At 37.6% G+C, this 23896-nt stretch overlaps 1 protein-coding gene across 2 annotated transcripts in view; it reads right to left on the bottom strand.

Annotated features, from left to right (window-relative positions):
- Window positions 1-242: 242 nt before the first annotated feature.
- Window positions 243-23896, bottom strand: part of UTP25 (UTP25 small subunit processome component) — a 56569-nt gene continuing 32915 nt past the window's right edge. For both annotated transcript variants that reach the window (XM_007481330.2, XM_007481331.2), the window contains 2 exons: window positions 17340-17585; window positions 243-2310 (listed from right to left, as the gene is read on the bottom strand). In XM_007481330.2, coding sequence (XP_007481392.1) covers window positions 2067-2310; window positions 17340-17585 — 490 coding nt within the window. In that variant the 3' untranslated portion in view covers window positions 243-2066. The remainder of the gene's footprint in view (window positions 2311-17339; window positions 17586-23896) is intronic.

The following is a 23896-nucleotide window of genomic DNA, read 5'->3' as shown; positions in this document are numbered from 1 at the left end:
CTTTTGGTTCATCATTTGCCTTTGCCTCTCTATGTGTGGGTCTCCCCTCATGGCCTGACATGTTTAGAAGGATGTTCCTTTAACAAAATAGGTAAAACGAGAGACAAGTTTAGGGAAAAGGTAATAAATTCTGTTTTGAATGTGTTTATTTTGAGATGCCAATGGAACTTTCCAGATGGAAAGATCCAAGAGATAGCTGGTGATACGGAAATGGGGCTTAGGAGACAAGAGCTGGATATGAATGAATTAATCAAGAAACATTTATTAAGCATCTACTGCATGTAAAAATTAAATTTATATCTCTAATAATAAAAATATTATATTTTATGAGGTTTATTAAGGATCATTAGAAATCAAGGAAAAAAAGAGGATACACAATAAAAACCATGTGCCCATGGCTGGTTAGCCGTTTTCAAATTTTCCCTACCTTACCACCATCACTGCTGATGTTACGTCATGCAAAAAAAGAGGACGTGGGAGACGTTACTGCCAGCTAAATACCAATAACGTCAAAGGTTCAAAATCTCCATTTATACATACACACTATTGCACTAAGTGTTGGAGATACAAAGAGAATCAAAAGAGAGTTCTTGTCCTCAAGGAGCTTACTTCTCATGAGGGAAACAACAATCAAACAAATATATACAAAGCAAACTATATACAAAATAAATAGGAAATATTTAAGAAGGGAGAATGGGGGAGGATTTCTCTAGAAAGTGTTTTAGTTGGAATTTTAAGGAAATCAAAGAATTAGAAGGAATGTAGGTACTTATCAATTGGGAAATGAACAACTTTTGGTATAGGAATGCAATATCACTTAATTGCTGCCTGCCCCAGTTTCCTCATTTGCAAAATGAGGATAATAATAGCATCTACTTCATAGGGTGGTGGTGAAAAACAACAACCTAATATTTAGAGAAGTCTGGCAAAACTTATATGAAGAGGGGCAGGAGAAGTAAGTAGAACCAGAGTGATTTATACAATGAACCCAATAAGGTAAAAGAAGGCACTGAAAAATATCATCACTGATCAATGTAGTGATTATTCATAATTTTAGAAGACTGATGAATCAGGCATGGATTAAAAGTGCTGAATAAGGCATACATTGTTATACTTGCCCAATGGATTCATTGGTCTTGCTTAATCGTAATTTGTTACAAGGAACAGTTTTCTTGAGGGCAAGGCCAGGGATATGTACCTGGGAAGGGAAAGTGTTATAAACAACAATTTTAAAAAATGCTTAAGCACATACTACTATGTGTAAGGCACTGTGCTAAGCAGTTTACAAATCTTATTACTTTCCATCTGCAGTTTTGCTTTATTTCAACTCCAGAGAACAAGATCACTGTCCCAGGAAACTGCCCCCTCCTCTTTCCTGTGTCCCTTTATGTGTGGTCCTCCCCCATTAGACTGTAAGCTCCTTGAGGGCAGGGGATGTCTTTTTCTATATCCCCAGCACCTAGCAGTTAGCAGGTACTTAATAAACACTGACTGAATTGAAAATTATTTCATTTGATTTTCACAACAACCATAGGATAGTTGCTATCATCATCATCATTTTACAGATGAGGAAACTGAGGCAGACAGTGACTAAGTGACTTGCCTAGGACTTGAACTTAGAACACTGGCCTATCTGTTCCACCTATCTACCTCACACATAACAAGGGGTTAGCTATCACCAGTCATTTTGTGCCTTATCACTGACTGGAACAACCAATTACAGGCATGTCCGGTTTTGTGACAGCCTGCTAGACAAAACATATAAACTTACTGACTTGAATCAAATTAGAGATTATAAAAATAGTCCATGATTTACAAAAAGTTCCCACGATACACTTCTTTTAAACGTCTCTTGTCTTCCTCTGCTCCCCCAAAGTATTTAAGATAGCCTTTGACTTAGTAAAATTCAGTTTACAAAGACTTCATGCAAAGTGTTTTAGATGTATCCAGGCACAGAATGCTGCCGCCAGATGTCTTCTTCAGGATCAACCTCAGAACCACATCCATTCAGCACCAGGTCATCAGGTGGGTTACATAACTCCATCCCCATGTCACCAAAGTCCAACTCATTTTTCTCCAGTAATGAAGAGGTGAACGTTCTTCTTGGACTGAAGCATCTGCGCTGCCCGCTCCATGCCAACCACAGCTGCCAATCTCTGGGCATCATACTTTGAATACAAGACAGTACAGGTCCATGTCGCTTCCTCCCCACCACCAGTGGCTTTCAGCATATTGCAGACTTCACTGTAGAAATGGGGATAGGTTGGCAATTCATAGAAAATCAGATTCCTGATGCCCTTTATTGTGTACCTGTTGGAAAGACAAAGAAATACCCAAGGAGAAGCATATGTTGAGCATATTAATAAGAAAGACTTTATCAAAAACTACTAAAAGAGTCTCTGGCAAAATAGTCAACTCGATTATCTATATGCATCATGAGCAGGGATACCTACTTCTGTGAAAAGGAAGGTCACTAAGGCATCTTTTTTAAAATGGAGAAAAAATAATACCAAAAAAAAAGTCTAGATAAACAGGACACCTTTGAGTGCTATGGAATGATCAAGAAGTACACAAGCTCTAGACAGGAGATAAGAAAAGTAACGGCCTTGGAAGGAAATTTGAAATAGGATATATGTTGTATTAGAACTATTATGTTAAACACATAACAATCAAAGATGAATGCTTCAAAATTACAAAGAAAAAGCATGGTTCCCCCAAGAAGAGATATGAGAAGACAACTCCTTCAATCCTTTGCAGAAGTGGAAGGTCCACGGGTGTGAAACATTACATATACTGTCAGATTTTTTTTTCAATGTAGTAATAGATTTTGTTATTTTTTTCCTCTCCAAATTTTTAAAATATATATATTCTATTTATTTTTATGGCTACCTGGGAATGGAGAGGCATACTAGAAATGTTTAGGTAATGTGAAGACAAAAGATATAACAAATCTATTTTCTTAAAAATCACACATACATTTTAATTATACTTAAAACAAAAAAACATGGTACATAATAGAGATCCACAGCTTCCTATGCAGTCCTCTTTCTCTGTTTTTCTTTGAATAAGTGTGTGGGACGGGGTTGCAAACAGTGGACCCACCACTATAAGTTTACAAACTCAGAGTTGAGAAGTCATTATTCTTTCACAAAAGAGGAAATTCCCGGCTTTGAATGCTTAGAGAAAGCCAATACATTGAATCCAGAGTACCAATTTATAGTTTCCAATCACAAAATCCTCCCTCCTTATCTCCCTCCTCCTGTCTTCTGTTCCCATCAGATTCCAGTCATAGGAACTATGACCCCCAGACTAGGGTTTGAAGAACAGTAAGTTCATATACAGAAGGAACATGAACATTCTTTGACTATGACACCTCCAAGAGATAAGGAATTACCCTTGGATGGAGGCTTCTTGTCTCCAAAAAACTCCTCAACTCCTCAAGATCTTTGAAATTTAAAGTGGAAAGGCCAAAGGTTTTGTTTTTAGAGAAGGGGGTATTCTTATTCTAAAAGGTCTAAGGGGAAATACTAACTTCTATCCAGGTTTCTGAAAACATTGGGGTGCAGGCTAAAAAGGCTTACAGAAACACTTCTTATGGAAAAGACATGGATTATATCCCCCTTGTAAGGAAATATTTGTGTTGACAAATTCATAATAAAAAGGCAAAAGGAATTTCCCCCTACTAGAAACAAAAAGGAAAAAGCAGTATTTAGTGGCAAGGGCACCCTTGGTGAGAATAAAGTTTCTGTTAGTTAAGAGGTTGAAATGTTGTTTGAAAAAATTAAAGTATAAGGGAAGGTGAAACAAGAGAGCCAAAGTGGCATGGGCTAGGGAAGAGATCGGGTTGCATGAAAGAGTTTTGAGACTGATTTGGTTGGGAAAAGAGTGGGAATGGTTTTGAAAAGAAAAGTAAAAGACAGATATGATCCTGATTCATTCCTCAACTCAAATATTTCCTATGGTTCACTAATGACTGGGTAAAATACAAAATTCCCAGCTGGGTATTATCCACAATATAGTTCTCACCTACCTTTCCAGGCTTATTTCATATCATGCCACCCCTAAGCTCTCTCTCTTCCAGTCAAATTAGCCTGCCAATTGTCCTCTACACATAACATACCACCTTTGACCTTCAAGCCTCTGCCTACTTATTTATTTCCATACGTCCAAGATGCACTCTCTCTTCATCTCTATCTTGGACCTTTACCTCCCTTTAATGATGATTAGAATTTAAGAATATCCTGAAAGGCCAAGCTGTTATCTACTGACACATCTTTTTTTTCAGATTCATTAAGAAAAAAAATTGTGGAATAATGTTTTATATTCAAAGTAAAAAATTTTTGTGTCACTTGAGGGGCCTAGTCTAAGTGTATGTTAAAGTCTAGTTCATGTGTCATTGCCTACAGGAGGCCTTTTGTGATGCCAAGTTAGAATGCTCTTTCACTCCTAGAAGTATTCTCCAAACAGTGTACCACACTTACCTGCATACACACATTATATCCTCCTAGGACAAGACTCCCTGAGATCACTTTTTTTGGTCACAGTAACATGGCACATGGTCCATAATGGAACATGTAATAAATGTTTGCTAAACTGATCATCCAGAAAACTAGGAGGTTGGACTAGATGGTCTTGAAGGTCTTTTCCAAATCTAGTTCTGACCCTATAACCTATGTTTCAGTTTAATAAAGGCAAATTGGCAAGGTATGTTAGTGGAATTTAAGCAATAGAAAGATTAATGAAAAAACAAAAAGCTATTCATAAAATGCGTTTTTATTCACTGAGCCACAAAAGGGAGTGCAGAAGACCAGAGTTCAAAATCTGCCCAAAATGAACCAGGAGGAGTAGAGAAGGAGTGGGAGGGTAAGAAACTGATTCACTCTTAAAAAAAAAAAATTCTTAAAAGTTCAAAAGTCCCCTGCCACACCATTAGTCACAACAATGTTATTGGGCTTACTTCATGGCAGACACCCCAAGTCCACCCAGTTAAAAGCCTGGCCTGAGGACCCATTAGAAATTACAGGAAAGCAATTAGCTTTAACAGCTTGCACAATTTAAGTGTTTATCTTGCATCACCATGCCCCATAAGGAAAGCCAACAAATGCAGCGGGGAGGGTGACTTCCTGGGAATGACCATCAGATAGGACTGAGGTTAGGTGCTCCATCGTGCCAAGTATCCACAAATGACAAGTCACTATTCCAGGTGGGTCCTGACTTTTCCACCAAAGCTCTTCCACCCTTCTCTGCACACACCTTTCATTTCTGGGCATGTCACAGAACAAAAAATCTTCCATTTTCCTGTCCTATGGCCAATGGGTATCTGGTCATGAATTCTCTAGGAGACCTCTCTTCCCCACTCTTCCCAGATTTACTCCAGCTCCAATACTCTGTCTCCCCTGCCCAGAGCACTTGTCTTTCATACTTGTGGACTTCCTAGGAGAAGACCACTCCAGATGGAGAGCTGAGGTGGCTCTGTATCTCAGCCCCCTAAATACCTTTCTTCTCTCCAGCTACTTTTTGTTTCTTCACCTGCCTTTGCTTTTTCTCCTTCCTTAGGATTTCTGGAAACACTTAAGGCTTAACTCTCAAGTAGGGCCCTAGATCTAAAGTTATTGAACCCTGTTCTACATTCACTCTTTGGGAAAAACATTACAGCAGAGGCTTTATTTTTATTTGACACTGGATTCCCTGTGTTCTTTTCAGTCCATGGGGCAGTGTGGCATTGTAGGAAGAGTGTTCACAAGCTCTTTGGAAGTCAGGTCTTTCTTGACTTATTAGCTTTGTAAACCTTGGGCACATCAGTTACTTTCTCAGAGCTATACAAGAGGGAGAATACTTATGCTGCTGATCTCCCAAAATGGGTGACAGAAAGAAAACAACTTTATAAAACTTCAAAAGGCTCTGTAAATGAGAAGGAAACATAATTATCCTCAAGTTCTGGCCTGTAAGACTGTACAGACAGGTTAGTTCTCTCTTCCACCACCATCTCTCTAAAGGAAAATCCTCAGGACAAATTCTAGTCCTTTTCGTTGAACACTGCTAGGGAGCAGTAATAAGGACAATAGGTGGTTGTACTCCTAAATGTTATACTGACCTTAGCGTGTCTTTTAGGTCTAATTTCTACAGGCCATTGCTGACTGCTGACACAAATGGATTCATGCCAGTTCCTTGGGTTAAGACTAGATGTGACTGATCCACTAAAAACATAAAAGACTATTATCTTCCCAAGTTATTAATTAAGAATGTGACTGAGAACCCCTTTTGAGACTTGTCACATCTGAAGACTCCTTCTAAAGGCACAAAAGATACTGCAAACAGGAATCTAGAAAAAAAGACAAGGGTTTCATAAGAGAATGGGAGGGCCTTTGCTTAACAGAAAGAATCCTGGATCTGGAGACAAACTCAGGCTCAGTTAGCTGAGTTACCCTGTACAAAAGATTTAACCCTACTTTGCCTCAGTGTTCTCTCATCTGTCAGATGGGTATCCTAATAGCTCCTACCTCCAGGGTTGTTGTGAAGATGAAATTAAATCATAACTGTAAAGCAACTGGCACATTATAAATGCTATATAAATGTTGTTATTGTTATTATTATTATTATTGGATCTTAAGACAAAGGACCTGGATTCCAATCTAAGTCTGATGTAAGCTTACTACTGGTAGAAGTTTGACATTACTGGACCTGTTTCCTTATCTATAAAATGAAAGGACTGAACTAAGGGACCTCTGAAATCCCTAGATCTGTGATCCAATTATAAAAGGCAGATTAAAGAAATAAATGGTTGCTTAAGAAGATAGTGCCTGAGAACAGATTTTGAAATTCTGAACATAATAAGAGTTAGAAACGATGATGGGCTCTTGGCCAAAGATAGAATATACCTAACAAGGGCTACTAAAAATGTAGATTCCTGAAATGTTGCTAGGCTAATCATAAAGTCTTTAAATTGAGAAGGGAGAGGGCTAAAATTGCCTAAGTGGATCTACCAAACAAGAAAACACCAGGAATAATTACAGTGTAGGAAAGATTCGTGGTTGGGACTTCCAGAAATTCACTAAAGACATATTCCAAGAAAAAAGTGAAAAATAAAACCCACAGCCTCAGAGGTAGTATGGCATAATAGGTAAAATGAAGAACCTGAGTCGAGAGTTCAAATACCACCACTGGCACTTATAGCTACATGGCCCTGGGCAAGTAACTAAACTTCTGTCTGCTTTAGATTCCTCAACTGCAAATTGAAGGAGTTAGACTTGGCAACCTCTTAGGTCCCTTTCAATTCTGGTGGGTAAATGTAATAAAGGTAAACATAGGTACACACTCTAAGCAAAATTAGTTTATTAACAGTGACATGTATAATGTTTAATAAATCAGGTCAGACTGGCCACTTTTGCTTGGCCAAAAACTCCAGTAATAAAAGGGAAACTCTCTTTATCAATACGCAGAAAAGAAGGGGAAAACTAAGTAGTTTTTGAACCTTACAATTGGTTATAGTAGGAAAAGTAGGTCAGTATGCAGGTGTGGCCAATCACTTCCTTCTCTGATAATTAAGGAATGTTCTATGCTTTAGGGAACTCATCTTCCTCTTGTAATCTTTGTTAGGAGATCAGACCCACCAGGTTAGCTGTCCATAACTTATTAAATTGCACATGGCCAAATGACATATCTATGGGAGGGGAGACTTATGGACAAGAAGTAGATGTCCCAGGATCTAATATTATGCATGATAATGACTCTTCTTTTTAACCACACCTTTGAACTAACACTGAAGGAAAACTACATTCCTGAACAAAGTGAGTTCAAGCAAATAATAACTCAATTATAAAAATCAATACAGCATAAAATCAATTACACTGAAAAATCAACATAGAATCAGTGATAATATTAATTTTTATCTTCCATTAAATAAATCTATAGGCACAGATGCACAAGGATAGCTAACAAGCAGAATGAATTAGAGATTTTAATGAAAGGAGGCAAATTTCACCTCACTGGTCTCACTGAGACATTATGAGATAGATCCATGACTAGAATACAGTTCAGCAAAGGGTATGCATTATTCAAAGGATATAAGGTGGGAGAGGGCTGGGCAAGAAGTGTTGTATATGAGGAAAGTAAGTAATATTAGTTATTCTTAGCAATACAAAGATCCAAGACAATTCGGAAGGACCTATAATGAAAATGCTAACCACCTCCAGAGGAAAAAAACGATGAAGTCTGAATGTCGATTGAAGGACACTGTTTTTACATTCTTTATTTTCCTCATTTTTTTCAATCTGTGTTTTCTTTCACAATATGCCTAATATGGAAATGCTTTGCATGACTGTACATGTATAACCTTTATCAAATTGCTTGCCTTCTCACTGAGGGGAGAGAGGAAGGAAGGTGGAAGAGAATTCAGAACTCAAAATTGTTTTTGAAAAAAGGCAAAAAATTGTTTTTATATGTATCTGGGAAAAAGTCAAAAATAAAAACAATTTTAAAAGATAGTAATAATAGCATGTATATTGTGCCTATGTGTGCCGGGAACTATGCTTTTAAAATATTATCTCATTTGATCCTCACAACACCTCTGAGAGATAGGTGCCATTATTATCCCTTATTACAGATGAGGTAACTGAAGCAAACAGAAGTTAAGTGACCCACCCAAGGTCACAGAGCTAGCAAATATTTGAACCGAAATTTGAACTCAGATCTTCCTAAATCCAGGCCCAGCATTCTATGCAGCGACCATAGCATGGCTGATAGGGGAAAGCAAAGTGGGGAATATTTAGTATGAATACCAAAATAAGCCAAAGCAAATATGATAACTTTCTTAAAACTCTTTTCTTCTGTTTTAAAATTAATACTAAGTATCAGTTCCAAGGCTGAAGAATCGTAGGGGCTAGGTAACTGGGGTTAAGTGACTTGCTTAGGTTCACACAGCTAGGAAGTGTGTGAGGCCAGATTTGCCACCTTGCTGCCCCATGATAATTTTTATCACATATACTATCAGGAAAGAAATATGAATTTGGGAAGAGATATCAAGGCTGACTGAAAGGCCTGAAGGGGGAATCTGAATTATCCAGATGTTGAAAGTTTTCTTTGTGCCAAAGGCAGAACACCAAATAAATTTTTAACTTGCTCTAATAACTTCGTACTTCAAATGGTAGAGGAAATGAGAAAATTGCTATTCTTGATCTAATTTTCACCAACATGAAGGAGCCATTTGCTGATATAAAAATGAGAGGAACTCATAGGCATAAAGATAGGAATAGATCTGTGTTTTAACTAGTTCAGGAAACTGTCTACCAAGGGAGGTTGGCACCTTTACTGCAATTTAAAGGTTTGGAGCTGCCCCAGGCACTGATCGATTAAATGACTTTTTCCCTAAGTCACTGTGTATTAGAGGCAGGTCTTTAACCAAATGACTTTAAGACCCTCCCCAATCACTCTCTAGAGAATTTATTTATGCCAAAATATCAATAATAAAATAATAAATAGAAGCAAACCTTTTTGTGCTACCAAAGAATAATAAATGAGATGGGTTAAACAAATGATAGTCTATAATGGAATAAATATGACAAATATGAAGATTTTAGAAAAGCAAAGGAAGATATATAAATGGTTTTTAAAAGTATGCAGATTTTCAATATGCAAATGTACTGCTGAAAACACTATCCAAAGTGACAACAATGCAAGTAGAAAGAATGGAAAACCCCCAAGCAATGGTGTGCAGTTATAATGACCAAACTTGGCCCAAAAAAGAGATTAGAAAGATACATCCCCTAGCCCTTCTCTGCAAAGGTAGGGGATGTTGGGAGTAGCATACATCATATACTCTAAGAATCAGTTAACACAAATTGCTTTTCTCCTCTCTTTTTAATTCTCTGTAACAAAAGATGGCTGGCTGAGTCAAGAAAGTATTCACAAGCCACTCACACTCCACACCTGGCATACTCTTCCCTCCTCTGCTCCGATTACTGACCTCCCTGGCATCCTTTATGTCCCAACTAAAATCTCAGGAAGTCTTCCAGAAGCACTCTTAATTCCTTATATATTTTTGTTCAAGCATAGGCTTGACTAGACTACCGCTGATGGCCCTTCCTACCCTAAGATACTATTATCTGCTCCATATTCAGAGTAGAGTTAATTTAAATAACTAGTCAGTTCCACTTTAAATATTTGTATTTCCTGTCAAATTACCTGCGATGTCATTTTATTATTTGATGAATCACTAAACTATAACCCTGCAATGGCAGGATCTATATCATTTCCCCTGTAATAACTTGACATAAAAGCTGCCATATAATGGGGAAGAGTCAGAAGAAATGGGTTTTGAGTTCCAGTACTTAGTAGCAACAGAACCATCTGCAGATTATGTCAACTGTGAGAACCTCAAGTGTCCACACACAGAAAAATGGGGGTGATAGTACCTGCACACTGCCCACTTCACAGAGTTGTGGAGAGGGTCCAAATACCTTTGTGAACTATGTTATAGAAATGGAAGCTATCATCATTCTAAGCAATATGTATACCTATACGGCCACTGCTACTACTCAGAACTCCAATTAAAATGCCATTTCCCAGGTCAAATGAGGCCACCACAAACTTACTCAAGCCAACATATGGCTTATTTTCTCTGAGGCAAGAAAACCCATAGCAGAAAATTACTGTTTTATCCAGTTTGGTGTGCAATCCAAAATAGTTCTGGGTAAAGGATGCTCACAAAAGAGTCCCAATAATTTGAACCCCACCTACACCAGGAGAATTGGTAGGAATTGGAGTAACTTCAGCACTCTTAGAAGGAGAGGGTTTACTATTGCTAAGAAAACTGACAAATAAAAGGAAATCTTTAGTCTACTTAAGAGTGAAGGCAGTTTTCTCAAGCACAGCAGGTATTTTTATTACAATAATTAATGGGCTACTTATAAGTAATTCTTATCTATTTGTTAAAGAAGTTTTAAGCATTCCCTTAAACAACATTTTAGCAGCCAAGCCTAGGGACTAGCAGTAACAGTCTTTTCCCTCCCAATTAAGGTAAATCAATGAGGTTGTATTGTCACCTTATACCCCTTAAAATCTGGACAGCTGCAGGCAAGTTTGGGAGCAGCCTCTGATCTTAAGCATCATTTATGCTTTTTCCAGACAATGACAGTGGGAAGTTTTCCAATCCATCCACTTCACTTAGGTGATCTGGTTTCATTTGGCAAGCCTGGAGAAAACAAGGGCTCTGAAGAGGCTCCTAGAAAATATTCTCTTTTTTAAACTTGACTGAAAAGATATACTTGTGGGGGGGTTGGGGGAGGGGGTGATAATGATCCTGGGATGCCTCATCAACTTTCATACTAAAAAAACCATGTCTATCTACTTGGGAATGAAGCCCAAGCAACAGAAATGGAATTAACTCTTAATTACCCATGAATAGATTACTGGCTACATAGACGGACTGAGGCTGCCTTTTCCTTGGCCCTTATTAGCACACTTCTGGGATTCTACTCCCCACTGACACAATTAGCATGTACCTGGGGGATGCAAATGTAATAGCCTCTGCAAAATATAATTAGCAAGAGCACACCGCTGCCAAAAACCATGACATGGCAGAGTACAGAACTAGGAAGAATTATGAATTAATCTGGTATTTGAGATTAATCATTCATTCAACAACGTCTAAACAACCCAATGCAAAATACTGCCCTATGTCCAAGGAGAACAGAAAGCACTCCAAGAGCCTACAAGAACAAAAAACATTTAACTAATTATCTGAAATACAAAGCAAAATGGAAGGAACCACAAGAGAAGTGGTAGAGAAGGTCAAAGGAAGGACAGCTCATTTCTGCCTAGGAAATCATGGTGGAATGGGGGGGCCTGCTTCCCTTCATTAGAACTGTTATTGAGAAGAATTGATAAACTCAGGAAAATGTAGCACCCCTTCGCTGGGCATTCTTCATGTTTCCTACTTCTTGGAGGAATTGAGAGGTGTAGGGCAAAGTCACACAACCAGAAACCAGTATGTGTCCTCTTGCCTCTAAGAACTACAGAGCCAAATCACCCACTCACCTATTCTTCAGAAACAAACAAAACTTCAAAAATCTCCTATTGCCTCCTTGTTGTTGTTCAGTTGTATTACTAAAGAATTTATCCATTACCACCACGTAAATCTGAGTATCCATGATTTCCATTAATGTTTGGTGTGTGCCGGCCAGCCCTCCAATACACAAGGTGAGTATCTGGCAAAGAGCTGCACAAATGAATGTGACAAGTCACTCATAAGGAACCTGCCCTAGAGGCCACCCCCCTTAGAAATCAGTAACCCAGCCTGCTAAGTGGCTCAGGGGATGGAGATCCAGGTCTGGAGACGGGAGGCCCCAAGTTCAAATACAGCCTTCAGACACCTCTTAGCTATGTGACCCTGGGCAAGTCATTTAATCCCCATTGCCTGGCCCTTACTCTTCTGCCTTGAAACTGCTACTCAGTAATGATTCCAAGATAGAAGGTATGGGTGAAAAAAAAAAGAATAAAAAGAAATACATAACTTATCCGAATTGTAAATTTGATATTGCTCACTGATAAAGTCCATTTCCTTTTTTACTTTCAACCTATTGGAGTTAATACCTTTTCCTATGCAAGTCTGTATTTAAAAGGTTAAGGTTGGCCTGAGTTTGGGCCCAGGCCCATGCAATGTACATGCACTGTATGTAATAATAAACTTCTTTTATTATATTTTTCCTGAACTTGTCTCACTTCTTTAGGGTAAAGTCCTAATGAATAATCTTCTCTACATATATATGACTCTGTGACCCCAAAGACCATACCACGCATGGGGTTTTCTTAGCAAAGATAATGGCACAGTTTGCCATTTCCTTCTCCAGTGGGTTAAGGCAAATAGAGGTTAAGTGACTTGCTTAGGGTCACAGAGTTAATAAGTGCCTGAAGCTGCATCTGAACTCAAGTCTTATCACTGGCAGTATCACATGGATGAAAAAAGCATGTGGGGGTAGGGGAGTGGGGATGGGGAAACAGGGTGCTTAGGCCTTCCCTCCAACAAGTCAGACCAATCTTCTGCTTAGTCTGGTAGTCCATTTCTGGCAGTGGGGCTTCTGCCAGAGAGTTAAGAACATCAGGGACTCCCCAGCCATTAAGTGACAGAGTGAGACTATAGCCCTAGTTCCATTGGTTCTCAGCAGTGCTCTATTATTATTATTATTAATATTAATATTCCACAGTGTAGGAGATGATGAGGGTGATTTTCCATTATGTTTTCTTCCAATATGTTTTCTTCAATTCTTCAAGAATTATGTCATTCTTCAATGACAGATCTATCTCTGATGTCCATCTAATAAATTCATTACAGGTCTGAGTGCAAAAATTCTATAATCTGACTTTTATAGCCTGTACTTCAGTCTGGACAACCTCTTGGGAAAGCAGGCTATTGTTGGAGCCAACTGACATGGGTTCAATTCCCAGCTGTGGCGTTTACAAGTCATTGAAGGGGAAACAAGTAACTTAAACTCACTGGGGATCAGCATTTTTCTTCTAGCACTTATATAAAGTCTTCAGATTTACAAAACGTCAAACAGATGACATCTCATTTGATTCTCACAGCAACCCTGGGAGATACTGTTATTATGCCAATTTTGCAGATGTGGAAACTGAGGCAGACAAAGGCAAATGTCTTGAACATGATCACATAGAGCTAATGTTGGGGGCAGGACTTTTACTCATGTCCAGCCTCTGGCCAATGAGCCACCTAGCTATCTTTATCTATATAATAAGGTTAACTGTACAAATGCTATTATTGCCAACTTCACAGGGTAATTGTAGTTAAGGCGCTACATAAATATGAACTGCGCCTAAAAGCAATCTCCTAGAAGCTTCAAAAAGGTGTTCCTGGAGTTTTAGGTTTTCTAGATTTCATTAATGTCTGAATGTAACTTATTTATATCCTTTTTCAATCAACCAACATTTTTAAAGTATCTACTATGTGCAAAACACTATAACTAAATACACACACAAATGTATAAAATTGACAGAAATAAGGAAGCTTAAAGAGGGATGGCCTTGGGCTTGTTCAAAGATAGTGTTTTCTATTTTGGATATACTGAGTTTGAGATTTAGATTAAAAGTCCAATAAAGGGTTATTAATAAAGCAAAACTGGAGCTTAGGAGATATTCTGGCACTTGATATATAGAGCTGTATAAAGGTGACAAGGCTATGGTCACTAATGAGGTGGTCAAGCAAATGACTAGACATTTTTTTAAGGGTCCCATTGAGTCTTAGGACACCACACCAATGATGAACCTGCAGAGGAAACTGAGGAACAATTAGACAGGATTATAAAATCCTAGGAAGGGGAAAATTCAAAAGGAAAGGGAGGTCAACAGGCCCAAAAGTTACAGAGAGGTCAAGCAGGATTAAGCAAAGTTCACTGAACTCTTCAACTCTAATTAACATTCCTGATAAGCAACTTTGCCCTGGGTTGAAAGACTACTTCCTGGAACATCAACATTTTTGGTACTCCACTAGCAACTTCATATCTCCCAATATACCTATTGACTAGGCAGTAAGGGGTGGAGTCAGGAAGATCTAATTTTAAATTTTACCTCAGATATTAGCTGTAAGACCCTTGGCAAGTCACTTAACCTCTGCTTCAGTTTCTTCATGAATTGTTGTGAGGCTCAAATGAGATAATAATGTAAAGTTCTTTATTAGCCCAGGGTCTGGCAAATAGTAAATGTTATATACATGTCAGCTATCATTATTAACTTTGAGTCACACTGGCCTTGCCCAAAGACTAGACTTCAGCAGCCACCAGTAAGTCAATAAGTATTTATTAAGTACCTACTATATGCCAGGCAGTAGAGTAGGTCTTGGCAATACAAATATGAAAGTGAGTTTCCATCATTAACTCCTGAATGTTCATCATTGAGTCCTTCATGTAACACTATTTCCTTTTCTACACTTCAGTGAGAATAGAATCATGCTCCTTCTTAAAGCCTACACAGTATCAGACTAAAGAATCCATAAAAACTCTGATTTTCAAGAATTAGAAGTGATCTCAGGGGACAATCTAATATAATAAAAATGACAATTTTACCCAAATTAATTAACTTATTTAGTGCCATACCCATTGAGCTACCAACAAACTTTTTTACTGAATTAGAAAAAAACATAACAAAGTTCATTTGGAAGAACAAAAGATCAAGGATACCCAGGGAAATCATGAAAAAAAAAACTGCAAAGGAAGGAGGACTTGCAGTCCCAGATCTCAAACTATACTATAAAGCAGTGGTTATCAAAACAATTTGGTACTGGCTAAGAGACAGAAAGGAGGATCAGTGGAATAGACTTGGAGTAAATGACTTCAGCAAGACAGCCTATGATAAACCCAAAGATCCCAGTTTTGGGGGCCAAAACCCACTATTTGATAAAAACTGCTGGGAAAATTGGAAGACAGTGTGAGAGAGATTAGATTTGGATCAACACCTCACACCCTACACCAAGATAAACTCAGAATGGGTGAATGACTTGAATATAAAGAAGGAAACTATAAGCAAATTAGGCGAACACAAAATAGTATACTTGTCAGATCTTTGGGAAAGGAAAGACTTTAAAACCAAGCGAGAGCTAGAAAAAAAAAACACACAAAATATAAAATCAATAACTTTGATTACATCAAATTAAAGTTTTTGTACAGACAAAACTAATGCATCCAAAATTTGAAGGGAAGCAACAAATTGGGGAACAATCTTCATTACAAAAACCTCTGACAAAGGTCTAATTACTCAAATTTATAAAGAGCTAAACCAGTTGTACAAAAAATCAAGCCATTCTCCAACTGATAAATGGGCAAGAGACATAAATAGGCAATTTTCAGTTAAAGAAATCAAAACTATTAATAAGCACATGAAAAAGTGTTCTAAATCTCTTATAATCAGAGAAATGCAAATCAAAACAACTCTGAAGTATCACTTCACACCAAGCAGATTGGCTAACATGACAGCAAAGGAAAGTAATGAATGTTGGAGGGGATGTGGCAAAGTTGGGACATTCATTCATTGCTGGTGAAGTTGTGAATTGATCCAATCATTCTGGAGGACAATTTGGAACTATGCCTAAAGGGCACTAAAATTGATCCAGCCATAGCACTGCTGGGTTTGTACCCCAAAGAGATAAGGGAAAAGATGTGTACAAAAATATTCATAGCTGCGCTCTTTGTGGTGGCAAATTGGAAAATGACGGGATGCCCTTCAATTGGGGAATGGCTGAACAAATTGTGGAATATGTTGTTGATGGAATACTATTGTGCTCAAAGGAATAATGAACTGAAGGAATTCCATGTAGGAATTGATGCAGAGTGACAGGAGCAGAACCAGGAAAACATTGTACACAGAGATTGATACACTGTGGTACAATCAAATATAATGGACTTCTCCATCAGTGGCAATGCAGTGATCCTGAACAACTTGGAGGAATCTAAGAGAAAAACCACTATCCACATTCAGAGGAAACAATGTGTGAGTAGAAACACCGAAAGAAAACAACTGCTTGAATACATGGGTTGAGGGGATATGGTTGGGGATGTAGACTCTAAATAAATATCCTAGTGTAAACAACAACATGGAAATAGGTTCTGATCAAGAACACAAATAATACCCAATGAAATTGTGCATTGGCTGCGGGAAGGGTAGGTGGAGGGGAGGGAGGGAAATAATGTGATAATTAGAACCAAGGAATAATGTTCTAAATTGACTAAATAAATTAATTCAAATGGGAAAAAAAAAGAAGTGATCTCAGAGGCCATCTGGTCCAACCTATATCTTAGCAGAAATTCCTTTTGCTGACTAACTTCTGGTCCAATGGCACAATCATTCAACCAGTTCTCAATCCACCTAATTAATCTAATCTTCCTCCCCCTGACTTATCATCCACTAGGATGTTTGCATTGGTTACTTCCATCATCATCTTCCTATCATCCTCCTCTTCCCCCTTCATCAGTCTAGCTTCTTTTCCAACATCATGAAGTCTGTCTTGTAGGGCACTGTCCAAAACTGCAATTATTCCAGGCAACCATGATTCCAAAATACTGTCGTGTTGATCTTGAAAAACTCAGCATCACTTCTCTTATTCTAATTTTCCTCACCTATGAGATGAGGGGGTTGGACAAGTCCTCCTTATCTTTGATTTCTTGCCGAAAGTGACATCTCCATCTATTCTCAGAGAAATTCTGGGGCTATTCTAGTAAGAGAGAAGGCAGGAAGATGTGATGGAAACTTTCTAATAATAAAAAATCTTCACTCAGAAGTCTGCTGGCATACCTTTTTCTGAGGAAGGAGAAATAACCAAAAATGGCTTTTTGCCTTACCTTTTATAGAAGTGGAAACGTTCTGTAAAAAGCAGAAACTGACGTTCTCCTTGGAGGAAGAAGTGTCTGGCTCTAGAGACACCAGACCTCTCTGTATATTCACAGATGTGGGTGAAGTTTAACTCTTCCTTTTTGAAATAATTTCGGAGTCGCACAAAGTCAAAGTAGGATGGGACATAGATGAGAGTGTGAGACATAACTGCATCTTGATATTGAGGTAAGATCTTATCCACGAAGAACTGAAACCTGGTGGGAAAGAACTAAATTACTAAATAAATTAAGATTCTGAGTATCCCCTCTACCACTATGTAACCTTCAGAAAACTACTTGATTTCCTTGCATTACACTTTCTTCAAGGTTTATAAAAATAATAACCTGTCTTATTTGCCACAAAGGACTGTTAGAAAGACAAAAATAAAAATAAAAATTTGAAAGCACCCTGAATTTTATTTATATGCTAGTGGTTTTCCAATATAGACCTATCTTTACCTACTTGGTATAAGTTCTAGTTAATTATAATGAATACTTTTTTCCCCTCTATTACTGTAGTTTGTTATTTTATTTAATATTTTTGTATCAGTATCATTAACAATACTAGTCTATAATTCCTTTTGTCTATGATGCCTTTTCCAGATTTAGGGATCTAAGATGTAATTTTTTAAAAATTAAATTATTATTTCATCTTTCATAACTATGGAGAAAGGATAAATTATAAATAATAAGTTGGAGTAAATTTTAAGAGACAAAAGAAATGTTATATTTTATATTTGAATTGAAATTTGATTATATAAAAAACAAGTCTTTTCCACAACAAAGCAATGCATTAGAATAATGAAAGAAACACATTTTAAGAAATAGATTGTACCAAACTCATAGATGAAATACGTGATTCAACCACCCTTCAACAAAGTCTATGATTTTACAAATTAGTCCTAAAGAGTTGTCTGAAGCATAGCAAAAGGGGGTTGCCCAGTTACTAAGTGTCAAAGTCAGCATTTGATCCCAGATCTTACTAAGCCAAAGTCCAAAACTGTAGATGCAATGCCAAGTTACTATTTTGAATCAAATATTGAATATCTATGAGGAACTGACACAAAAAAGCCATTTTCTAGTAAATATTGGTATCTCCTGTTCAAACTCCAGTGTCTCTGTATTATTTCTAGGACCAAATATAGTTATTTGTTGGGCTTTTAAAGCCCTGTAGACCTTGGCTCCAATCTAACTTTCTAGCCTTTTCACACAATACTCCACGTAATGAACATGACAGTTCAGCAAAACTTCAGGGTCAAAACCTATTAAGTCTTTGTCTTTCATGCCATTTATGAGGAATAAGAATAGTAAGAAGGTCAGTTTTGAACTAAAATGAGAAAATAGTGTTTTGAAAGCCAAAATTAATCAACTGGAAAATGAGGCAAAGGAGATGAAAGATGAGACAAAGAAGATGAAAGATGAGGTAAAGAAGATGAAAGATGACCTCCACAGAAAATCAGACCAGAAAGAGAAGGATGACCAAAAATCCAGGGATGAAATCCAGTTTTTAAGAACCAGAATACAACTAGAATTAAGTGACCTCACAAGGCAGCAGGACACTATAAAACAAAACCAAAAGAATGAAAAAATTGAGGAAAATATGAAGCATCTCATTCACAAAATAGAGGATTTAGAAAATCATTTGAGGAGAGACATTAAGAATCATTGGTCTACCAGAAGACCATGACAAAAGAAAAGGCCTGGACACAATACTACAGGAAATTATTCAAGAAAACTGCCCCAATATTCTAGAACAAGAAGGAAAAGTGAAGATTGAAAGAATCCAGATCACCTCCTGTACTTAATCCCCAACTGACAACACCCAGGAATGTTATAGCCAAATTCAAGAACCATCAGACCAAAGAAAAGATACTACAAGCTGCCAAGAAGAAGTCATTCAGATACCATGGAACCACAGTGAAGATAACGCAGGATCTGGCTGCATCCACACTGAAGGACTGAAAAGCATAGAATATGATATTCCAGAAAGCAAGGGAACTAGGTCTACAACCAAGAATCAACTACCCAGCAAAACTGACTATATTCTTTCAGGGGAAAGTATGGTCATTCAACAAAATAGAAAAATTCCAAGAATTTGCAAAGACCAGACCTGAACAGAAAATTTGACTTCCAAGCATAGAACTCAAGAGAATCATCAAAAGGCAATTAAAAAAGAGGGAAAAAAGAAAAAACAAAACAAGGATCATCTGGGTACTAATTAAATCAATATATACATCTTCAAGCATGAGATCATAATAAGTAAATAGAAGATCAACACAAACTTGTTTAATTACGAATGATCGCTTGGTTTGGGTTTTTTTTCTAAATATAGAAGTATGAGGGTGGAAGAGTTATCAAGTATGTTTATATTTCTTTTGCTTTTATTTTTATTTTGAACACCTGAATTTATCAATGGAAATTAAAATAAAATTTGTATTTTTAAAAGTAATAATACCATTCATGGCAAAAACTGTATCAGCATTCCATAACTCACATGTATAATCATGTTTTGCAAGAATTGTTAAGATATACCTTCTGAACCGAAAAGGACCTAAGAGAACAACATGCCATCTGATTCAAGGGCTGACAAATTATGTCCTCATGGCCAGATCTGGCCACAACTTTGTTTTCACCAGCTAAAAATGTCTTTTAAATTTAAAATACAATTTTATTCAAATACAATTTAAAGTATGTTTATATTATTAAATCATATTTTAAGTATATTTATATTTAAAAAATGCAAAGATCATTTTTGGTCTGAGAAATAATAAGTACTTTAATAAATGTTTGTTTCCCTCCTTCCTTTTCTTCTAGGAAGGAGAATCCTCCCAAGATTACATAGTAATAAGTAGAACAGCCAGAATTCAAACTCAAATATTTTAAGCTCATTTGATTACACTAGTCAGTCAATAACATGGAGGTAGTACCTAAATAAGGCACAAAACCAGATCATTCCACAGCTGGTCAAGTGATGAGGATTTAGTACCAGCTCTGTGTGATCCTGGACAAGTCATTTTATCCATTTGTGTCTTAGCTTTTTTCATTAACAGAATGAGGTCATTTGGACTTGATGATCCCTCTCTCCAGATATAATAGTTGCAGATTCTGTGAGTTCAGAACACTTAAAAAGCTACATGTCTAGACACTTAACATTTCACACAAAATGAATGATCAGAATTGGGATGGAATGAATTGAAAATCTTAGAGGTAGGTTTGGACTGAGGATGAAGAAGAGGTAACTCTCCATTCTCAAAGAGAGTAATTCTAGAACTTCAACAAATCCATTTTTGGACACCTGGATAAAACCAAGGTCTGATAAAGGACTTAAACTCATCATTAAAACATCCACAGTTAGTACAAAAGGGGTTACCAGCCTCAGGAGGATATTTGCCTAAAATCATCTGAAGCAATGTCAGAGAATATCACCTTCTGAAATTAAATCTAATAAAACCCAACATAAACAGGATTTGATTATCCCTCTGCAGAAATAACTCATTAGATGGTTTAAGAGAAACCCGAGAATTGTACAAACTGTTACATATTCCAGTGAGCCACACTAGAACAATTTATGCAATAACATTGTAAAGAGAAACAACTCTGAAAGGCTTAACAACTCTAATCAATGCAACAGCTAACCACAATTCCAGAGGCCTGATGCTACCCACTTTGTGACAGAATGGTTATGAACTCAAGATGCAGAATGAGATAAAATATTTTCAGACAAAGTCAATGTGGGGATTTTGTTTTTTCTTGACTCTGTATATTTGTTACAAGGGTTTTGTCTTTTATTCCTTCCAATTAGGGGGTTGATTTGAAGAAAGAGGAAAAAAAGGAACAGAAAATAAATACTATTTAATGTGGGGGGAAATTCTTTTCAATTTAAAATTAGCTCATCAAAAAGAGAATGTTTCTAAATCTGCTGCTAAGACTGTGAGTTTCCTGAACCTCAGCTTAGGCCTTAGAGCAGTGTTGGCAAGGTTTTCAAGTTCGCCTGCCCAAACTGCACTTCAAGCTACCTGTGAGCCTCACCCAATACCCCAGAGCAGAGAGAGGAAGTGTTTGCTTTGGGTGGCTGGACAGAGGGGCAGGGCATACAAAAAATGTCCTTGGCTACTAGGAAGAGGGGGAATGGAACTGCTTCCCCAATGTTGGCTGGGCATGCATGGCAATACTTCACCAATGCTGTCTTAAGAGGGTACACTTAAAGACAGGAATTTAAAATATAATACATGTAGATGAACTTGTGACAGCAGGAGGGTATAATAAATAGTGCTGGACTGGGAATCAGGAAAACCTGGGTTTGAATCCTGCCTCATACATCTGCTGAGCTATTTCCTCACCTACAAAATGAGAGAAATGGAATCAATGGCATCGAAGGTACCTTCTAGATCTATACCTACAATCCTATTATTGTGGAAATATTGACTTCTCTGGTAGGGAAGTGCTATGACTCAAGGCTTTGGTGACTGACAAGGAATATTAAAAACAGTGAGCTCAACAGTAGAGAATCTGTCAGTGCCCACCCAGCCCTGCACAGGAGAAGGTACCATGACTCTCCAACATGAACATCCAGCTTTCATGACAGTTATATCTCTATGGCACAGATGAGGTTATTATAGTCTGCAAACAACAATCCCTGAAGACCATTTAACTCTTTTTCTTTGAGATTTATATTTACTAAGCAACCTCCTATTATTAATTTGCCTTTCCAATTAGACTTTCCTACTGGGAAGAGAATGCACTGACCAGCCAATGAGTATCTGATCCAGTCAGCAGTAATATTTCTCACTGAAATTAATGAATTAGCCCTCTGCTTGTTCTGTCTTGTGAGTCTGTTTAGGGAGTGAATCACTTCTTTCCTTAGAGTCTGAAAACCTCTCACTGGAAATTAAAATGAAGATCCTGGGCATGGGAAATGGAGGAACTGCTTCTGAACCCAAGTCCCTTCTGCTAGCAGGACCTGAGCAGCTGCTGCACTCTCTAATGCCAATTCTTCAATGCAACATCATGATTTAGAGGGTATAGAACAGCAATCCTTTATAATTTAACTGATGTTTATTTTAAAACTACATGTAAAGTGGCAGCATTTCAAGGGTGAAAAATGATAGGCTCTGCTCTTAAGGGACATACAATTTAAGGGGAGGGGAAATGTATGAACTGCCTACACAAGAAAAGGCATATAAGGTAGAATTCAATAAGAGCAAATTAAGACATTCAAAAGACTCAAAAAAATGAAGAAAAAGGTTCCTTTCAGCTAAAGGTGGGTCAAGGGAAGGCTTCATAAAGGTTGTGGTACACCTAAAAGATGAGAAGGCTCTCCAAAGGCAAGGATGAGGAGGAGGCATTTCTGTCACAGGCACTACCTTTTCTCCAGGTCCTTGGACTCATAACCTTGGCACTGACCTTGACGCCTGCCCTCATATATTCTATCAGTTGCAAAGTTTTGCTGTCTCTACTTACACATTCTTCAACTTGACCCCTTTTCTTTAATTCATCCAGGTATGATCTTAGCTCAAGTCCTCATTCCCCCTGAGCCTGATCTTTGCCCAATTGGTCTCCCTGTCTCAAATCTCTCCTAGATCCAACTTATCTTCCACACTGCTGCCAAAGTAATTTACCTCAAGCAATCACCCCTGCTCAATAAACTCTGGTGGTTCCCCAATGCTCTTAGGTATTATGCACAACCTGGCCTCTAACCTATCTTTCCAGGTTCATTAGATATTACTCCTCTTGCTTCACTAGGCAGGTTTACTCGAGCAAGTCTCTTTGTTCCTCATACATGTCAGTCCTTCATACCTAGAATATACTTCCTCCTCTTCCCTACCTCCTGGAATTCCTCATACCCTTCCAAACTCAGCTGTCATCTCCATGACACCATTTATAAGAAGTCCTTCCTGATTCCCTCAGTTACTAAGTGTCCTCCCTCTTCAACTTCCTGGCATTTATCTTTTATTTATTCTACATATACTTATAGACATCCATTCACCCCTCTAAAGAGAATATAAGCAACTTGAGAGTAAGGATAGTTTTATTTCTGTCTTTGTACCCTGGATACTAGAAAGATGAAAATAAAAAAATCAATACAATGCCTAGCAGAGCAAGAAATACTTCTGACAATGACTGAAGGAAAGAATCATGTTCTAGGGATCTGGCAGGTGGCAGGTGACAGTGCCAAGGCTGAATATTCACTTAATGACAAATTCTTACCATATGATATGGACAGAACTTTTGAACTGGGAAAGTGCCCAAAATTTCAATAGCCTTTGACTCCAAAGTTCCATTGCTAGGCATAAAATCCAAGGAAGTCAATGGCAGAAAAGCTCCTTATATTTTGTACTTTTTGTAAAAGCAAAAAAAAAAAGGAAGCAAAGTAGATGGCCATAGAACTGGAAATGGCTATACATTGTAAATGAAATAGAATACAGCTGTGCTCTAAGAAATAATGAATGTGACAATTGCAAAAACATGGGAAGACTTGTATCAAAAAGGCAAAATCAAATCAGCAGGAAAACAATGTATTTTTACAG

This window comes from Monodelphis domestica, chromosome 2, assembly GCF_027887165.1.
Source record: "Monodelphis domestica isolate mMonDom1 chromosome 2, mMonDom1.pri, whole genome shotgun sequence".
NCBI lineage: Eukaryota > Metazoa > Chordata > Mammalia > Didelphimorphia > Didelphidae > Monodelphis > Monodelphis domestica.
Note: the sequence above shows the minus strand (reverse complement) of the source record. Positions and strands in the feature narration are given on the sequence as shown.